Genomic DNA, 21817 nt, shown 5'->3' on the forward strand with positions numbered 1-21817 from the left:
TTCTGAACCATAGGTAGAATATGGACAAGAACTGCCCAGTACAAGAAGATACAAATGGTCTATGAACTAAGAGAGTGGAGGGAGAAGCCTCCATCAGTGAACTTATGTACAGAAGTATTAGAAAATTAAGCAAGACAAAATGACAAAAATAAAAACAGAACAAAAACTGGTTAAGGGGAAGGGGGAGTGTAATGGTAATGGTAATGTGAAGATCTTTCCTGCTCCTTAATAGGCTGAATGTGATCACATGGAGCCTGTGGTGGGAGGAGTTTGCTGAATGGGTGGAGCAGGAAGGGTAAAGCAGAGCTGAGAGGAAGCTGGGAGTCAGAGCAGTTTGTGCAGAGGGAGAGAAAGGACGTAGGCAAGGAGACAGCTAGGCTTGTGAGTGTTTGTTTGTGGGAAAGGCCAAGCAGGGGGAAGTCTTTGGGATGGTGTTGCTCCCTGCAGTGATAATATGTATTAACTTCTTATTGCTATGATGGATTCGGTTTTCTGGTGTTGGGATTTGGCTTTCTGGTGTCTGAATAAATGCTTTACTTCTGTCTTATATGTAGAGAGTCTGTTATATTTTGTGATTCAGAACTCTGCCGGCATATTCATAGTCACCATTGGTGCTGCGAATATTGTCTTGGCAATAATACAGGGAGGAGCAGAAAAATAGCTGTTTTCAGGCACTTAACTAGTTACTGGAGGTAAGCAATGAGTTTAGCATAGCTGAGTTACTTGACAGTTAAGGCCAAAAGCTCTCATTGTCTGATAAAGAGAAGTATATAAGTTCATCCAGACACACTATTTCCCTGCATTGAACTCACAGAGGAATTTATTAAGTGGATCCTTATATGGAAGTGGTATTGTTCATGTAGTCTGACATGGTTTAGTAGAAAGAAAATCTGACTCTCATCACAGGCTCTGGGCTCAATTCCAAGGTCTGCCACTGTGTAACCTTTGGTAAATCACTTAACTCCTTGGGGCCTCAGTTTCCTCAACTATAAAATGGCAGAGAAGGATTAGATAACTTATAAGGTCCCCTTCTAGCTCTCAATCTATGAGCCACTTTTTTTTGGGTTACTACTTGTCTTCCCACCCAAGCCCTCCAATGAAAAAATAAAGAAAGAAAAACAAAGCTCTTGTAATGAATATACATAGTTAAGCACCACAACTTCCCACATTGGCTGTGTTGAGGGTGTAACATATTCAGTGAAATTCTTTCTATGCAAAATTATGATAATATGGTCCCAGGTAAGCAGCTTTCTGGTTTAAGCTTAAAACAGATTGGTGCATCTTACAACTACTCCATAGAAAAAGTATTCTGGTTGCTCTTCATTTGAGGGCATAAAATCTTTTGTAAAATCTCATTTTAGCTTCCCATGAGATGCCAAAAGCTCCTAACAGGCCCCCTGAGCTTTTCTGCCAACAAAGAGACTCAAACATTGAGTGATTCAGCTCTTCCTCCTCTGCCGCAGATCTCGTAATTTGTATTGCTTTTCATTTCTCCATCAGTTCTGGGATGCAGGAAGAGGCATCATGATGTAGAGGACTTTGAAAGCCAGTGTGCTTGTTCTAAATAGAACTTAATAAAACAAAATCACAGGAACCTCAAATTCATTCTGATTTGTGAAAGACAAGGAATAGGGGCACAGGCAGCTCCTTCTCCAATAAAATAACTGATTATAACTCTGTAAGAGATGAGCATTAAAAATACATCTGAAATGTCAGTTTTAATAAAAATAAGATCTTATATTTAAATAGCATTTTCTACTTTCCAAAAAAATGTGTATATGTGTACATATACATAAGTGTGCATATATACATGTATATGTACATAAATTTGCATATCTATGTATATATAGGCTCCCATTTTTATTTTTATTATATGCAGGAGTATGATATGGTAACTATATTGGTTCCAATGTATAAGTGATAGAATTGAGGACTAATGAGCTGCCTAAGGTCACATGGAGATAGTCAGTGGCAAAGTCAGAACTAGAATTTTGTACCAATCTGCTCCACATATTCCAAATAAGGGAGACTGAGCTACATGACTTGGGTGATCTCTTACAGTTCTAAGATCCTATGTTTCTGCACCTGAAGACAATTATACATTTGTATACGGGCCTTTCCCAGGAAGGGAAATGCAAATCTTTGATTTCTTCATCTGTAAATGGGGGAAATAATACCTATATAGCCTACCTCATAGGTTTTTTGAAAGGCCAAAATGACAGGATGTGCTGGAAAATGGAAACTATTTTGCAATCTTTAAAGTGCAGCAATGGCATAATTCTATAATCCTTTTGCTGGTCATTAAAAGTCAGGTTTTGAACTATCAGCCTGAGTAGGCATTTGAGAAAAGGCCCTTTTAAGTTACACAGCCAGATTCTTTCATCCAGCCCAACAATTCCCAGCAGAGATTCTGCCAAATACTGTGGCAAGTTAGTCAGGTACCCCTGCATACATCACTGTGGCCCTGAAATCAAACAGGGGATGCTTGATGCTCTCTGTATTCCTCATGTATGTCTAATCTTCCTCATCTCTGCCTCTGAGCTCTCTCACAACCTGTGAATGAAAATCAGATTTAGGAAGACTTTTTTCCCCTAGTAACTTCACTTTGTCCTTAGAAAACAAAACCAAAAGTTAAAAATATAAAAATAAAACTACAATTCACAACCACACCATGCTGTTCAGGGGCTTCAATCATACTCAAACTAGTTTATGATATACTTTAAGACTTTTCTTCATCCTCACGTCCCCTCATAAGGAAACATTTTTTTATGGAACTTTTCTTCCTTACGTTTTCCTTCCTTCCTTTCTTGCTTTTTTCCTACTTTCCTTCCTTCCTTCTTTCCGTCCTTCCTTCCTTCCTTCCTTCCTTCCTTCCTTCCTTCCTTCCTTCCTTCCTTCCTTCCTTCCTTCCTTCCTTCTCTCACTTTCTCTGTCTCCCTTTTTCTCCCCCTCATTTCCTTCCTGCCACTTAGCGGGGAGGCACTAATCAGTAGTGAAAATAAATGTTGAACAGATCTATGAAAACAACTTAGAGACTAACTTTTGAGTTTCCTAGCTGTACATGTATAACCTATATCTGATTGTTTACTGTCTCAGGGAGAGGAGGAGGGTAGGGAAGGAAGGAGAAATAGAATTGGGAACTCAAAACTTAAAAGAAAAGAGTAAAAAAATTGTTTTAACATACAATTGGAAAAAACATTTTAAGTCAAGTGTGTTATATGCACATTTGTGTGTGTGTGTATGTGTTAAGAGAGGTGGTTGTTAAACATTTATCAGCATATCCCTGGACAGACTCTATTACAATTCATTTAAAAATTTTTTTCCTTACCATATATAGTATTTCCTTCGATTAGTCCTTTTCCCTGTTCTCCTACAACCACACCATCCGAATAGCCAAAGCAAATGATGTTGCTTCTGAGAACAGGGTCACCTCCTCGGCGAATATCTGCACCACCCCAGTGATTTTCACGTATAATGTTTTCTAAAGTGAGAGGTATAAAAGAAATTTGCTAAGCATAATCAATCTGTCATATGGCTTCAAAAGATCTAAGTTCTAAACGAACAGGCAAATAGCATTGGGAATCAGATTTCAAAGACTGCAATTCAACATGTGATACTACAGAAGGAAATGTAGGGAAGACATTCCAGGAATCAGCAGAACACAGGATCTTCTCTTCTCCCATTGTTTGTTCTGCCCTTCTGCTAAGAGCGCTTTCTGAGAGGGAGCAAGGTTCTCCAAGATGCCTTATGTATATTAGTGGGGGAGACAGAAGGTGGTAGTCTGAGTACAATTCTATCAAGACATTATATGTTATATATTATTATGGATAATTATTATAATAGTTATTATTATATTATTTGTTTTTTATTTATATATTTTTATTATTTGTTTTTTATTTATATTATTTATAATATATATTAATTATACATTTTTGTTTTTAGGTGTGCTTTTAGAGGGGCATACTGGCAGAGGACTGGGAAGGACTTGCAAAGCTCATCTGTAGGATGATTCTTTGGTTCTAGGCTGGGGGGTAAGGAAGGGTGGGGATGAACACAAGCTCTCATATACAACACTCTATCTCTGTAGCAGGAAATTATATTAAATTTAACAAGCATTTATTAAATACTTGTTAAATGTAGAACATTGGTAGGTCCTAGAAAATACAAAGATTGATAGCATTTAAGAAGCTTCAGATCTACTTGGGGAGATGATCACTACACAAAAAAATTTGAATTTTCTATAGATATGTAGTCTGATTATGGACCTTGGGGACTAATGATTAAGTGAGGATCAGAGGGTGAATCTAAGTAGCAGCTGATTCACTCTCCAGGCTCACTAGGTATTAAGTCAGAATTTTCCAACTCTAAATACCAATATTACAATAAAATATACTAAACTTAAACCCAAATAAGATTAAGATTAATAAGATTAATAATAACAGTTATATGGAATGCTGTTATATGAGATGGCTATTTGGGAAAGGGGTGAGGGAGAGATACAAGAGGAATTTTAGGTGATGTAAAAAAATACATCAGTAAAATTTTATTAAAAAAAAAAAAGAATTGTATAGGGGAAGGTTATTTCCAGGATCCTCTCCAGACTAAAGGGCAATATCTAAACTGTCATTGAGTATCCACAGTCACCTCTCATTATCTCAGTTCCTCCATCTGGAAAATGAGAGCAATGCAATCCTTTTCCAAACTCCCTAGGCTGTGGTGAGCAGGTTTATTTATTAAACATTTCTTCAGGACCTATTATGGTGAGATACTAGGTTAGGTAGACACTTTGGGTGATGCAAAAATGGATTTCAAGGAGTTTACAGTTTAGGAGGGAAGATTTGACATATACACAGATTACTGAGATAGAAGGTGGAAGCTCTGAGTGCTATGAGAAGGTCAAACAGTGACAGGGGAATTCAAAGGAGGGAGAGATCACTTCTGACTAATGGGACCAGGGATGGAGAAATTTTAAGACTGCTGGATTTCCTGGACTAGTCTCTGCTCTAGGAAAGGAGACTAGAGCAGATGACCCTGGGTGAGTCACTGAAGGATTAATGGAACATAACATCTTCCCTGTACATTTATAGGCCTATGTGACTACATCTGTTCCTTTTTTCTCCTTGGAACTGGGGCCATGTTCTCAGGTCTAAAGGTACACAGGTATTTTATTTTTCCTTATCAATCATGTATGTCTTACTCCTTTTAACTCTGGTCCAGTTCACAGATGTAATACATCCTGTGCTGAGTCACACAGAGCCAAATAAGCACTGAGTCATGTAAGCTTTTGCACCCTTTGGCTCAGGTGCTGGGCCAGGTAGGCTCTCACACCTCTTGGCACTAAAGCCAATTAGGTGCTGGGTCACCCAGGCTTTCACGCCTTTCTGTACTGAGTCAATTAGGTGCTGAGTCTTTGTTTGAAAACTATATATATTCTGGAAGATTAATATTGCCTCGGGGCTTGCGCATGGGAAAAATCTCTCTTTGCCAGAGAGATTCTTTATTTCCTGGATTAGGGATTCTGAGTAGCCCTTATCAAGGGGAGGGGCCCCCCAGCTGTGAAGGAGAACTCAGATGTTGGTGCTCCCTGGTCTGGTGATGTATGTAAATATTTGTTACTCTGTTGAGCTTTGTTTTTCTATATTTCTATACTGATGTTTTGTCTTGTCCTAGTGTGCAGAATAAATGTGCTGGTTTTGAAAAGAGTGCTTATTATACTATGTGATTCGATCCTTAAAATATATATCATATATAAATATATAATATATGCATATATATTCATAGCAGTTGCTCATATCGCATCGGGGATACAGTCATTTAATCTCTATCTGCCTCAGTTCTCTCATCTGTCAAATGGAGATAATAGCACCTACTTCCAAAGGTTGTCGTGAGGATAAATGATAAAATATTTGCAATGCGTTCTGCAAGCCCAATAATTTTATATAATGATGATAGATAGCATTTACATACCACCTACTACATGTCAGACACTGTGCTAAGTGCTATATATTATACATATACTATCTTACACATATTAATTATATCATATATATGCTAGTGATTATTATCATTATTATTATTCTGAAAAGGTAACCATAGACTTGAACAGACTGCTAAAGGGGTCCAGGACACCAAAAAAACACTTAAGAACCTCTCATCTCACTGAATGGTTATTACAGCATGTTCTTGTCCACTTGTGATGTAACCACAAAGATTCTGGACACAAATATGTCTGGAAAACCTGTGATCCTATTTGGGTCCTGGAGAAGGAAATGGCCCACCACTCTGTGGCACACTATCTTTGCCAAAAAAATACCATGGGCAGTCTGGTCCACAGGGTCACAAAGAGTTGGACACAACTGAAGGGCTGAAAAACAAATGTTTAATTCTCGGTAGTAGCAAGACAGCATGGTGGTAAGGGACAGCATGAGAAAGGAAATCCACAAATCATTCCAGTCTCACTGGAAACCATTATTTGAAGAACAACCCATAAGGAACAAAAGTGGCTATCTCAATTCCTCTCCGATGAAATTTTAACAAACAATGAAACAACAGAAAGAAGAGCAGGGAGAAATGAGGGCATGATGAAGCACGGAGCAGATAATTAGCCGAAGATAATCAAGAGTTGGTTATGTGTATGCAGCATCTGCCTTAATAACCACAATCAGGCTTGGGAAAGGAAGAGAAGTGTAGAATCAATCCTGCAGGAGTTTCTAAATTATCCCTCTGTAGAAAGCTTATGTCTCAGTGCAAGAGAAGGAACAAATATTGACTGGTTTAATACAATGACCATTATGGTTCTAAGTTGAAAAGTAGATAATAGGAACGAGAATGAGGAAAGGGGATTTGGAAGTCTTGCCAATGCAGTCTATTTTCAATCTAGTCAAGTATATAGTTATCATAGATCTTCTGGGCTTATCCTGACCCTTCTGTAACTTAGTTCCCTCAGCTATAAAATGAATTTCAGACTAGATGGTCTATGGGTTACTGTGAAGTTCTGGGATTCTGTTACACTAACTTTACACATATACAAAGCACGATAATAAAGTATCTATTACTATTGTTCTGAGAAGACATGACCAGACTGCCAAAAGGGTCCAAGACATAAAAAAGTTTAAGTGTGTGATCTATCCCCTCATTCCAAAGTCTTGACTTGAACTAAAGGTACAAAGAATCTCTTCTATAAACAAACTCCAGAGAAAGGCTGGAAGGCAGGGTGGAGGGGCAGAATTCTAACAGGACCCATGGCAAACAGATCCAGTAAAAACAGACAGATACATTGCTTTTGTTTTTGAGAGTCATTATGTCTGTTGGGCTAAAAAATAAATTACTCCTTGTGTCTTACCCTATTATTGTCTTCTCTGTGCTAATGATCATTTTCTTTCACTTCAATTTCTAAAGAACTAGTTGAGTCAGGTTTTTGGAGGCAGAACACAAGGAAAATACAATATTTAATATAATCCCATGTTTCTAAATTTTCTTTTAATGAGAATAAGGACAACTTTTAAAAGTCATATCATGTGAAAAACTAGGACAATTTAATTAGTATAATTAGACCCTATTCTCAAGTCCCTCCCAGTTCTAAAATTCAACATTTCTATCATTCTAAATCCACTTTGGCCATCAAGTCTGAAAATCTGACTAAAAGGCTGCTGCATATTCAATAACTAACTTTAATTATACTCAATACTATCATTGCAGCTCTTCATAATTAATTTCTCTGATTTCTCCACTTATTATCATATTGTTATCTTTTCCCCTCTATACAGCTATTGAAGTTTAATACTGTACTAATACTTTTGGGACGCCCTGTATAATGGCAGAAACAAATCTGTGGTATTTTGAAAATGTTAACTGTCATCACATCTGGGTCCTTTGTTTAGATCATGGGTTCAAGGCAGCTAGATTGCACAGTGGTTAGAACACTAAGCTTGGAGTCAGGAAGACCTGAGTTCAAATTTGACCTCAGATTTTTACTAGCTGTGTGAAACTGGGCAGTCATTTAACCTCTAAAATGGGGATAATAAAAGCATCTACCTCCCAGGGTTTTATGAAGATCAAATGAGATAATATTTATAAATAAATATTTATAATAATTATTTATTTATAATATCTATAAAGATAATATTTATAAAGTGCTTAGAATAGTATCTGGCTCATAGTAGGTATTTAATTAATGCTTTTTTTTACCTTCTTTACCTTTTTTGACCCTTCAGAAGTCTGATGAAACTGTGGATTCCTTCTTAGAAGAATGTTTTAAAGTGTATAGTATAGAATGAAATATATAGGATTACAAAGGAAATCAATTATATTGACTTTCAGTTATCAAAATATACAATTTTAAAATAAGCATATAGACTCCAGGTTAAGAACCAACTCTTGCTTTTAGAGGGTCAACAAAATTCTCTTGTACCTCCTCATACCTAGGCCTGTGCTAGTCTACCTGGGAGCTATGCTAAGTAGAATACAGAAAGAGTGACCTCAGAAAAGGACTGTACAAGCAGCCAGAAATTTCATCCCACTTCAAGTGATCTATTCCTTTGAAGGTACCACCTGCCCAGGATTAAGCCAAGTAGAAAAAGCCTACCATAACTGAAGGGGGTAAAATGAAAGAAGATGAGGAATGGGGTGGGGTGGGTCTATGAATTAGCTGGCAGCAGGGGAAGGTCTAATAGTCATTGATATATGGTCTGAAAAGTAAAGAAGTTTGGGCAGAGAAAATGAAGTGAGAAGTTGGCAAGTGCTGAGAAGCAGTGAGTCAATGAGTGAAGAACAGTCCTGTTGCTAGGAAATGATTAGTGTGGAACAGGGATGGGAGGAAAATATGGAACTTGGGTGTCATCTAGACACAATAATAATAATAATAATAATGTTGTGGTACAACGAATAAGAGCATTCCAGCAGCAGCCAAAATAAGCCCAATAAAGTGATGAAAGGCCGGGGCAATGGAGACGTTAAGGTAAGACAGAGCAGAGGATTGGTTAAGAATCCTTTTCTGGGCATGAAGAAGGTTTTCACTTATCTTGTCCTCCTTAGGGTTTGTAAAGGGGGCACACCTGGGACTTGACAAGGGCCAACTATGCTTCTGACACACAGTCAACAGAGTATTAGCTCTCCCATTTTTCTAGCTCTGGGACTGATCTCCCATGGATCCATTCAGGAGCTCTTGCCTAGCTCCCCTCTTGATCCCCCTCCTCTCCAACCCCTCACAAGTGTGCAGCCTGTGATCATGGAACAGGTCAGAGGTAATTGGCCTGATGTGGAAATCTAATCTAAGACCTCATCCTCTGGAGGATGATCTTTCAATGGCTAAATGTGTGAGCCAATTACACAGATGTCAGCATTTAGAGTAAGTCAAGGACACCAAAGGAAGATGAAATTGCCTGACTTTTCTCTGGGTCCCTGAAGGGCTGCACTAAACATGAAGCTCAGCTGTCAGTAAAGGCTGTGGTCTCCCTAAAGTGACTGGAGACACAGGTAACTGGCAATGACTGACTGTTCAGAACAACATCACCACCATTCTTTAAAACAAATCTAAAGGAAAAGGATAGAAGTTTAAAATTCAATTTCATTTGAATGCTTGTCTATCTGACGGTGTGACTCAGGTGGGAGGCTCTTTTTTCTGACTGGCCTTTCACTGAAAACTTCTCAGCTGGTTTTAGGGAAGAAGACAATGAAGAACACTGACTGTACTGCTGTCATTATTGGCTCACATTTTTTAATGTAGTGTTTTAAGGCTGACAAGACATTTTCTTCATAATAACTCATATTAGAGTTGGCTAAACTGCAATGATTGATAATAAATTTCCATAATGTTCTGACTTTCAGAACCTTTTTCATAATGGAGATGAACGACTATTTTCTTGCTTGCCCATGCAATTTATTGCTTGTCAAAATTTTGCCTTACATACAGTTTTTCCTCTGAGAATCCTATAGCTTTAATCTTTAATGTTTAAAAAAAATTCTGCACATAACAAACACCAAATAAATGACTATTTCCATATATATATAGTGGAATGGGAAAAAAAGGATTACATAAGAAACTGTGAATCTCTGCTAAGTACTGTTTGCTTTTCTTTTTTAAATATGCAATAAAATCAACATGTTACTTTCAAAGCTATCCTGCTGGTCCTAGATTCTTTCTAGGCTTCCTTTTGTTCTCTTCTGTACATTAAAAAAATTTTGTTATTGGCAATGTTTTCTTTTCTTTCCTTCTTTTTTGGCTATTCTATCTCTAGCCCTATCCTTTCGTACAACACATCCTATTCCCCAATAAAGGGGGGAAAAAAAGAAAATCCCTTTTAGCAAATATGTAGAATTAAGTAAAAGAAATTCCTATGTTCACCCTTGCATTTCAAAATTTCTAGGAAGTTCTCTCCCTATTTCCAAAATTACAATTTCAAATTAACATCTCAGCCCAAATGAAGCAGATTTTTGTTGCAACCTAGTTAACTGATTTCTATATCTTAAGCAAATATAAGAAAATTGAGTCTTTTAGATGGTAGATACCTAGAGCACCCATAGCATTCCATGGTTAGTACTCCTACAAAATCTCCATTCCTTAAGAATATGTACATTATTAGAATATGTACATTCTATAAATTACATATATGTGGTCTGTTTCTTTCTTTGCTAGGTGCATTAATTAGTTTATCAAAATAAAACAAAAACAAAACCTACATTTACGGGGCAACTGTTGCTAAATTTAGGAAGTAATATGGAAAGAATCTGATCTGATCATTAAAATTTCCCATTTTATTTATTTCCTTTGGATTCCCAAAATAATCCTAGTGCCCTGGGGAAAAAGGAGTAGGGTATTAAATCCCAACCCAGTTTCAAGATGAGGAAATGGATGGAGGCTCAGAGCATTTAAGTCACTTGTCTAGGGTCACATGGATAATTAGGTGAATGAACAAAAACTTCTCACTAACATGACTGTGTGAATATAGATAAAAAGGCAGTTACAACTAGTTAGCTACCTGACTACTAGTTAGCTATACCTCATTAGCAGCTTGTTAGCAGATCTGGAGATGTAAAAAATGCTGCCCGAGGAACCTGAAGCCCAGAGTTAAATCTGGATCTTAGGAGCCATGTGACCCTGGGCAAATAGTGAAACTCTCTGAGCCCCAGTTCCCTTATCTTCCCTATAAGATAAGAACACTAAAGCTTGCACTCCCAGCTCCACAGGGTGGTTGTGACCTTTATATGGAACCTACAAAGTGCTACAGAAATGTGAGCTATGAATATTAGAGAAGGGATTAGAATTTAAGGTCCATGATTACCCACTTTCTGGGATGAGTTTGCCGAACCCAACCATATCTTCAAGAATATGTTTCCCTAGTCATCTCAAAGTGACAGAGGGCACCGTGGAAGAAGGCATCTTTATTTTCGTACCTGTTATCTGTCCTCTTCCATTCTCATTTACTGCTATGCCAGCAGCAAGACCTTGGAAAATGTGGTTTCCACTAAAAGGGAAGGAGAGGAAAACCAAGCAATCAGAACAGAATCCAAATAACAATTTATAAAAGGCAAAGCAAAAACAAACAAAACCCATTAAAAAATAAGGAGAAAGAGAGAGGTATAAGCGAGAGACAGAAAGAAAACCACTAACAAAAACAAAACTGCGGCCAAAACTGAAATAAATTCCAAATGTGTTTCTTTTCCTGATGAATCAAAATGGTAGCAGCATAAAAACATTCTTTGGATGATTTTTATTCTTTAAGAATAAAGATTTTTTAAAAGCTAATTTTTTTCACTAATTGGAATTTTCTTCTATGTGCTGTGAGCACATAATGGGGGGGGGGGGGGGGAAGCATCATTAGGAGGAAAACATGTATGGAAAAAGAAAGTTTAAAAGACAAGGAGGAAGGTGAGTCCAGTGGAAATACATTCCTTCAGAGGCTACTTTCCTTGTTTTTCATTGATGATGTTCATGAAAAGTGCAAAAAAAAAGCCCTTCTTCTAGATGGGTATAAAGTCATACGGAGCATATCAGAGCCACTATACTATAGCTACACATTGGGTATCTGCATGTACAAAACTATGTCTGCAGACCTGAAATGTGATGTCATTATGAAAACATCTGGCTCAACAAAACAATTTGGAATAACAGTTTAGAAGAAGCTTATTGAAAGCCACAACTACAGGAAACACAGTAAAGTCTTTCCATAATCATCTAACTATGGAGAGGAGTCTATGGCAGAGTCATACACACCAGTCCCCCAACCCCGAAACCAAACAGAGAGCAGACATTTCATACCATAAGGAAAATAATTTGTTGTTTTGAAAGCTATCTATAACTGTCCTTGTAGACAGGACAAAGAACTTTGTTCTCTAAAATTCACCTTGTAAGGAAGGGGCAAAGTAACTTTTTTCCCTCTACACTTTTCTGGGATAATTTAATAGTCTTCTTGTAGAGCAAACTGGGGTGGGAATGAACTCAAACACAGGGCTTGCTCAATCCACAATGACATGGAAGCTAGTTCCAAAATGGAGCCACTTGTGTCAAGAGAGGGCCCCCTTCTCTTTGACTCCACATAATATCTCATCCTATGCCATAGATCTTTGTCCCTTCTCTGGGTTCCAGTTTCTCCAATTACAAATAGAACTAATTGTACTTGCCTTAGAAGAACTATGATGTCACTGAAGAATTAATTAAGGACACAATCTTGTTATTTTAATTAATGGAACAATGCTATTGCCACTCAGTAGAGAACCAACCTGTCTCTTTAAAGGCAGCTAGGTGGTACAGTGGGTAGAGCACTGGCCCTGGAATTTGGAAGGTCTGAGTTCAATCCTGGTCTTAGACACTTGCTACCTATATGACCCTGGGCAAGTACCTTAACCACTGTCTGCCTCAGTTTCCCCCACTGTAAAATGAGGATAATAATAGCACCTACCTCCCAGGGTTGTTGTGAGGATCAAGAAATATTTGTATGAAGCATTGAAAACCTTAAAGTACTATATAAATGCTATATTATTACATATACTTATATTGTTGCTATATAATTATATTTTTGTTGTTATAAGTGCCTTATGTTTTACTGCTTTCAAAATGATTTCACTTGCACTATTTGATTTGTTCCTCCCTGCAGTCCTGTGAGCAGGCACAGCAGGTATCATTAGCCCTGTTTAATATATGAGCAAACTGAGGCTTAAGGAGTTTAAATGACTTGGACAAGGTCTCAGAGCCAGAATTAGAATGCAGGGCTTTGAACTTCATGTCCAGAACTCTTCCCTCTATACTCAGACATAGTCTCATGCTTTAATAATGGGATACTGGAGATAAGGTGCCAAAGATCAATAGCTTTCCTTATGCTTTCTCCCAGAGGATCTTGAGCATGATTATCATTCCAGTGGATCTACGCAAAAAAAAAAAAAATGTGGCAGCAATAACTTAAGACCTTGGAAATCATTTGCTTACATTGCCTATGGCAACTTTTCTCTTCTGGTCTATCTGGATTTGGGTTGAGATAGTAAGAATATCGGGTAAAGAATGATTGATGTGAAAAATTTCATATAGTGGGGACGGGGTGAATTAGACAATCTCTAGTCTGTCTTCTAGTTCTAGGTCAATTAATGTGATCATAGAAAGACCTTTGTGAAATTTAAAGTCCTATATAAATGTAAGCTAAGGGGATCCTAGAGGTCTACTCACCAGTGTGTAATGTTAATTGGATATAAGGATCTTCCCCACTCTGTAATAGGCCCCATGTAGAGCCCACTATAGGTACAGGAAGGGAGGCTTTCACACCTTTTACCAATTTCTAATTAGGTACTGAGTCTCCAGGGTTGTGATACCTTCTGGCTCTGAGAAGTGTATATATACTCTGAGTTGGTGTTTTGCTTTGGGGGTCTGCTTATGAGAAGGGCCATTTGATTTCCTGGTTGAGATTCTGGTTCAGAGCTCCCCGACTGCTCAAATGTAAAGGCTATCTCTATCTAGGGATATATGTAAAGTGTATAGTTGATTCAGGCAGTCAGAGCCCTGTCTGTTGGTCTTTATTTCTCTGCTTGTATTTTCTTTGAAGTTCAGGGTGCTGACTTTTCCCCTGAACTAGTGAATGTAATTTAAAAAAGACTGTTGACCCTTTAAACAGCTATCTTTCCTAGTAAAGAAGATCTAAGAACCTGTGCTAGCAGCAATCCTGGGTATGCCAATGTGAGTGCTGCTAAACAATGGTAATGTTTTTTGTATTCCAAGTCTTCTACTGTTGCTTCCAGGTTCTTACCCTCCAAACACAATGATCTCTAGTGATTTTCCTAAACACTACTTTTATTATGTAACCTTCTCAGCTCAGAAATCCTCAGTGATTCCCTATTGCCTAAAAATAGGCTTTAGAGACAAACTGAGATTAATTACAGTGACCAACACTAGGTCCTACCTAAACGTGGCATTTACCTCCTCTCACTTGAGAGGTAAGACTCTTTGGAAGGAGAATCCTGGAATCAGGATCACAGGAAGTAAAACCTTTAACTTTGATTTCATGAAGTTAAAAAAATTTTTCACAAACAAAAATAATGAAGCCAAAATTAAAAGGAAAGCAGGAAACTGGGGTGGGGGCTTTTACAACAATTTTCTCTGATAAAGACCTTATTTCTCAAAACTATATAAGGAACTGACCCAAATTTATCAAAATAAAGGTCATTCCCCAATTGATAAATGATCAAAGAATAGGAACAGGTACTTTTTAGAAGAAAAAAATAAAAGCTATCAACTGTCACATAAAAAAAAATGCTCTCTCTCACTATTGATTTGAGAAATACAAATCAAAACAACTCTGAGGTGCCACCTCTTACTTCAGATTAGCTAATAGTACAGAAAAGGAAAATGCTAAATGCTGAGGGGATGTGGAAAAACTGGGATGCTAATGCACTGTGGTGGAGTTGTGAACTGGTCTAATTTTGGAGAACAATTTAAAACTATGTCTAATGGGCTGTAAAACTGCACACCTTTTTGACCCAATAATACAACTATTAGGTCTGTACTCCAAAGAGATCAAAGAAAGAGGAAAAGGATTTATTTGTATGAAAATATTTATAGCAGCTCTTTTTCTGGTGGAAAAGAATTGGAAATTGAGGGGATGCCCATCAATAGGGGAATGGCTGAACAGTTGTATGTGATTGTGATGGAATACTACTGAGCTATAAAAAATGACAAGCAGGATGATTTCAGAAAAACTTAGGGAGCCTTATATGTATTGATACAGAGTGAAGTGAGCAGAACCAAGAAAACACTGTACACAGTAATAGCAGGATGATCAACTGTGAATGACTTAGCTATTCTGATCATTACAATGGTCCAAGAAAATTTCAAAGGAGTCAGGATGAAAAATACTTCCAGAAAGAGATCTGATGAATTCTGAGTGCAGACTGAAGCATACTTTATTTATTTTTTCTTGGTGTGTGTATGTTTTCTTATGCCACATGGCTAATATGGAAATGCTTAGCAAGACTTCAAATGCATAATCAATATCATTTTGCTTGTCTTCACAAAGGGGTAGAGGAGGGGTAGAGGAAGAAAATTTGGAACTCAACATTAAAAGAAAATGAATCCTAAAAATTGCTAAATGTAATTGTGAAATATTTAATGAAATATATATGTGTGTGTATATATATATATATATATATATATATGACAAGGCATAAAAGTCTTTAAAATAACAGAAAATAGAAAAGCATAAAAGTCTTTAAAATAACAGAAAATAGAAAAAAAATTAAGTTCTTAGCCTAGTTTTTTTTTGAGGACCTACTACCTGACCATAAGAAAAATTTCCATGAAGCCTCCCTTCCCCTGACCTCTTCCTCCCCCCCCCAAACCCCCCCCATCCCCAATTCAACTTAACTTGGTCTCACAAACAGGGCTCAGGCTTTCTTGCTTTTACTTCAAGTCATTCTCCCCTTCCCCCCACCCCCGCTACTTAAACTATCTTTCTTACTTCTTCCCCAACCTATCTAAATCCTATGTACTCTTGAAGGCTGTGTTCAAGTCCTATTTACTTAGTAAACACTGTCTGTGCCATTCATTTGACACTTGATTGGGGTGAAAAATTAACTTGCCAAAATGCTTTGAAGAAACACAGCATGGGATAATTGTAGGCAGCACTCTAAACCTGGGGTAGTGTAATGATAATGTAATTTGGAATGTGAAGATCCCTTTGTGTTGGCAAAAGTAGCAGGTACTTAGCACTTAGTAACTGATCGAGCCTCTGTTGGGGAAACAGAAGGTATGAACTCCTGTCTCCTATTACTGACATAAACAGGAAGGCGTTGGCTGAAACAGGCTGTGTGTATATAAGGAAAAGCCCCAGAGAGGCACAGTCAGAATTTCCTTGAGACTGAGATCTGGTGGCAGCTACACAAGAATGGAGAACTGAGTCCTGAAAACTTGTGGTGGTGGAGCTTCTTCTGAACAGGATCCCAGGAGCCCAGAGCCAGGAGGCCAGGAGCCCAGGCACCAGGAACCAGGAGCCCAAGTAACTGAAGCATGACCAGGATTCTGAGACTTTGTTTGCCACTTGGTTGAGCCTTGAATTCCCTAGAGCAGCAAGTGAAGGATCTGACATGGACCAGACCTTGTGAACTTCAGTGTGGAGCAGGACCTGCCCAGAGAGCTGGTCAAGGAACTGGGAGCTGTCTGCCATTGAACCCAGGTGACAGTCTGGTGAATACAGGTAGACTCTGGGACCATGGAAGGGGATCCAGGGAATCTCAGAACAGGCCCCAAGTCAAGATGAAAAGACTTCTCCTTGAGTACTGAGTAATTATGGAATTATAGTTTACTAGTGACTTAAGGGGTGGAGGGTTTTGTGTATGATACTTAGTAAGACTTTGCTGAATAAGTGACTGTACTTTAGTACTTTGAGATATTGTTACTGGTAAGTGACTGATTGAGTTAATCAAGACTTTGCCCCATGAGTGGAAGACTTTGACTGTGTACTTTGAGACTACTGATAAGTGACTGATTGAGTTAACTTAAGATTGACTATTTTATTTTGAGACTATATTGTGAATATTATATTGTGATTTTCTGTGATAAGTTGTAATATTGTGAATGCTGTACCTTAATTTTCTGTGGATGTTTTGCTTTTGTTATGGAACAAATAGAGTTATCACTATACTGTGTAATCAGAACCTTAAAAGCTGTTCACAGTAGCATTCTTCTGGAAAGCTTATGTGCGTGGCATTACAGGTAGGCTATTCAAATCTTAGTTCTGATAGTGGTTTTGTGCCTTTGGGCAAGTCTCAACTTCTCTGAGATTCGATTCCCTTATCTGTTAAAGGGCATAATACTTTCACTATCCATATCACAGAAAAGTGTTTTTCATACCTCAGAATGCTATAATAAACATTTTATTTTTATTTGTGTACCTTTCCTGAAGCTCATGAGTTTGCCTTATATTAGAGTTATTTGCATGTATATCCTATCTTCTCTTGGACTACAAGTCCTTCCAGGGCCAAAGCTTCAGCCAACAACTCTTTGTGACTTCTACAGGATCTTCTTTGCACAAAGTACTTGAATACTTTGACTAAGCCTCTCTCCCATTTATAGCAGCAATCAGACAAGGGACCAGAACAGGACTACCTAGACTGACTTCCCAGAAACAGAAGCAACAACTCATTTGCACACAGTGAAAAGCAAAAACATTTTGTTTTTCCCTTAAAATTACTGGAGTTAAACAGGGGAAATTATCTCTGATAATTATATGCATCTGAGATTAGATGAAAAAAACACCAGTAGGATAGCTATGAACAGGCTGCTTTTATCTTCTCACGTTTCGAATCACCCGGTCGTTATCATATACATCCCTTAAATTCATGGCCATTAACGAGTCCCTGATCTGGGGACCAATAATACATAATTATCTCTAAGAACAACTGCCGGCACGCTGAATCACAGACTGTGTGTTATGGCGCACAGATGTGTGGTTGGTTCTCTTCACTCAAGTAACTTCAGGGACATGTTTTAATTATCTCTGAGAAATGATTATGTAACTCAAGGATTGTGGGATGCTGACAGAGGCCCTGCCATTTAAATATAAAAAAGATAAATGCAAAAGAAATATACACGTATATAGATGAGGTCAAACGAGATATTTGGGAAGCACTTTGTAAACCTTAAAACACTAAGTAAATGTGAACTGACAGAAATATATGCATATATATGTATATGTATATATATATATATAATACACACACATACATATAAGACTCATGAAGTTAACCCTTGTTAATTATATAAAAATAAGTTAGGATTCTTGTTCCTATATGTATACATGTATACACATAGATACATATATGTTGTTGTTTAGTCACGTCTGACTCTTCATGACCCCTTTTAGGTTTTTTTTTTTAAGCAATTGGGGTTAAGTAACTTGCTCAAGGTTACACAGCCAGTTATTTTGTGTGGGTGTTAAGCATCTGAGGCCGGAACCAATCCCAGGTCTCCCGACGCTGGGGCCGGCGCTTTTAGGGTTTTCTTGACAAAGATATTTGAGTGGTTTGCCACTTTGTTCTCCAGCAGATGAGGAAACTGAGGCAAACAGGGCTAAATGACTTGCCCAGGGTCACACAGCTAGTAAGCATCTGAAGCTAGATTTAAACTCATGATGGTGAGTCTTCCTGACCCCATGCCTGACACTATCTATTGTACCATCTAGTTGCCTAAATACATATAAATATATGTATAGATGTACACATATGTATACAGATTCATGCAACACATGCCTATATACACATGTATATACATAAACATGTCTATCAGTGTATGTGTTCACATATGCATATACACACGTGTACATATATATGCACATATACACAATATATGTATGTATATTGTATTTGGACAACTTAGTGGCACAATGGATATATCTACATCTGCATCTATATCTGTATCTTTTCACAGAAGCCATACTGAAGTCTTATGAAGTGGGGTTTATCATATCAAAATAAGTTAAGATTTGTGCTCAGATAACAGCATAGTAACTGGAGGACCCAACAGAGAGGAAGCAGCAAGGGCAGGGGGCAGGGGAGAGGCCCTGTGAGTAACTGACTTTAGGAAGCCTTGGGCACATAGGACAGCCACAGCCATAGCTATAAAAGTAACCTGGCATCTTTGTAGGGGGTCCAAAAAATTCTTTGCCAAGCCCTGAAGCAGCATGAAAAAATGGGAGTTGTTATGGGGTGTGTCCCATGTGTGGTGTCAATGTACTGACCTGCTGGGAAGACAGCTGGAAAAGGGGTGAATGATGAGAGGACCTGAAATTCATAATGCCATTTTACACTTGGCAGTGTGCTTTCATATAAAATATTTCATCCTGACAAAATCCCTGTGTAGGAGGAATTCTCCAGCTTGGAGGTAAGAAAATGAGGTCCCAGAGGGACTTGGTTAAGGTTACCTAAACGCCTGGTGACAGAGCTAGGACATAACTTGGGTGGCCTTGGTACTCTTTTTACTACCTCATGTCACCTCTTCTCAGTCAATGATTTTTCGGTCATTGCTGCATCTCTCCACAATCATGCTTCACAAAGAATAGCCTTAAAAAGCAGAATCTTTTATTTTTATTATTAGAACAAAATCCATTTTTCTCCCTCTTCAGTATTTCAGTAATTTACATACATATAGATATGTTCCATCTACCATCATTAATTGGCTATATTTTGGAAAACAAAACTTTGTTGCACACAGTCTGGCCTGATGTGGGAAATGTACGTACATTTTGAAAAGAGCAATTTTAAACCAAAAGATAGCAAATTAAATGATTAAAACATGGTATACTATTTGGTCTTGGGTGGTAAAAATTCAGACTAAAAATGTCTGAATTAGGCTCAGCATTTGCTGAACATGACTTACCACATTTTTATTCCTTCATGTTTTATTATTTAAATTAATTTCAATTAGTTTATAAATTTTGTCACAAATACTTTAGAGGTTTATTGAATGACTATTAAAATAGGTTTGATTGCTCTTAAGCAAAGAAAAATTAAGTAGAAAAGTAAAAATGAAGTAAAAATGAAAACATTATCTAAGCCAGGTGCTTTCCTATTATCCCTTCGCCTTAATTCTATGCTGACATCCTATGACACACATGCTTTAGACTAAACTACTTTTCCTCTGTTAAATGTAAGGTTTTATATTTATTAAAGGTCAATTCAGGGAATTCCACATATGAATCAGTGAGATAAATGCAGAGAAATGCAAATTTCCACAATTTTGAAGATGCAAATATCCTCACATTATGAGGTAAGCCCTTAGTCAGAGACCTGACTCCTCATGGATGACACTGCATTCCTAGGCCTCTTCTCAGCATTGGCAGTACCTTCTCTCACAACCATTCAACATACAGGTCCTGCAAGGAGAGTCAGAATATACCTTACTCTTTACTGCCATTTCCAGACTTTCCCTTTGCCTGAAATCACTAGACAAACTCTTCTCTGTTGAGGTTCTATCCATTCCAAGTTATCACCTAAGACACATTCTAGTAGCAGATATCTGCAGGCTCCCCAAGTCATTGTTCCCCCTTTCTCAAGGAGTTCAGTGGCTGGCTTACAGTCTGCCTCCCCACCCCAACTACTGCTTTTGTACTAGGGGACTTCAACTTATGTGCTAATGTCCCCTCAAACATTCTAACCTCCCAATTCCTCTATCTCTTCAACTCCTATGATCTACTCCTCCAATCTACTTGAGCCATATAGTATTTTTTTTGTTAAAAGCAATCGGGGTTAAGTAACTTGCTCAAGGTTACACGGCCAGTTATTTCTGGGTGTGATGCTAAGTATTGGAGCCCGGATTCGATCCCCAGGTCATCCCAACACTGGAGCCGGTGCTCTTACTCGCTGAGCCACGTGGCCGCCCCTAAGCAATTGGGGTTAAGTAACTTGCTCAAGGTTACACAGCCAGGTGCTTCTGGGTGGGTGCTAAGTGTCTGAGCCCGGATTCGATCCCCAGGTCATCCCGACACTGGAGCCGGTGCTCTTACTCGCTGTGCTACCTGGCCACCCCAAGCCATACAGTATTGATCACACATTCTTTATTTCTCCATCACCCTCACCCGTAAATGCCACATTTCAACAATCAAAAATTATGAAATCTCTTTAACAGATCATAACCTCCTATTACTCCATCTCTCCCTATGTCATATCCCTCCCCACTGGGTCCTCTACTTCCTCTACCCTTAAGTATTCTGCAAAGCTAACATCATTGCTCTAATATCACCTTCCTCCCTTCCCAAAAACCCTGCTATAGCTACCCAGTTCAATTCTACACCATTCTCTAGTCTCAAATCCCTTGCCCACTGTCCTCATGACTTGCCAATCTCAATCCTAAATTCCTTCTACCATTTGCCTTCTCTACTTAATGAAGATGGAAGGAAATCATGTCACATGAATGCATACACTATAAATATATTTCATCTAATCTTAATTAGGCACAGTTAAGAGCAAGAACAGTTCTGTCTAATTGATTTTCTACCCTACTCCTCTTCTCCCCATAAATCTCTCACAGTATCCTTTCCCCTCTTTTCTCTCAGATGAAGACCTCTCCTCACACTTTAAGAAATAGACTTTCCCAGGGATCCCTCTTTTTCCCTTTTCTTTTTCTCAAAAGTCTCCGACATTACCCCTATTAACTCATCTACTCTAGTCTCTGATGAAGAGGTGGCCCTTTCCTTGGTAAAACTAATCCTACTACCCTTACCCGTGACCCTTCTCATCTGCTCCAACAGACTGCTTCTGTAATTATCCCTGTCTCTCTTATCTTCAATCTCTTCCTATCCACTGACTCCTTCCTTGTTGCCTATATATTTACATCTCCTCCACTCTA

General features: G+C 38.2%; 1 protein-coding gene across 1 annotated transcript in view; it reads right to left on the reverse strand.

Moving 5' to 3' along the window:
- FBXO10 (F-box protein 10) overlaps positions 1-21817 on the reverse strand; it is a 97689-nt gene that overhangs the window by 10562 nt on the left and 65310 nt on the right. Inside the window, exons 6-7 of the mRNA XM_069085263.1 lie at positions 11392-11462; positions 3329-3481 (exon numbers count right to left, since the gene is read on the reverse strand). Of these exons, the coding sequence (XP_068941364.1) occupies positions 3329-3481; positions 11392-11462 (224 nt within the window). The remainder of the gene's footprint in view (positions 1-3328; positions 3482-11391; positions 11463-21817) is intronic.

Source organism: Petaurus breviceps, unplaced genomic scaffold, assembly GCF_028583685.1.
Source record: "Petaurus breviceps papuanus isolate PSGF00001 unplaced genomic scaffold, PetGlider_PUasm1.0 175, whole genome shotgun sequence".
Classification (NCBI taxonomy): domain Eukaryota; kingdom Metazoa; phylum Chordata; class Mammalia; order Diprotodontia; family Petauridae; genus Petaurus; species Petaurus breviceps.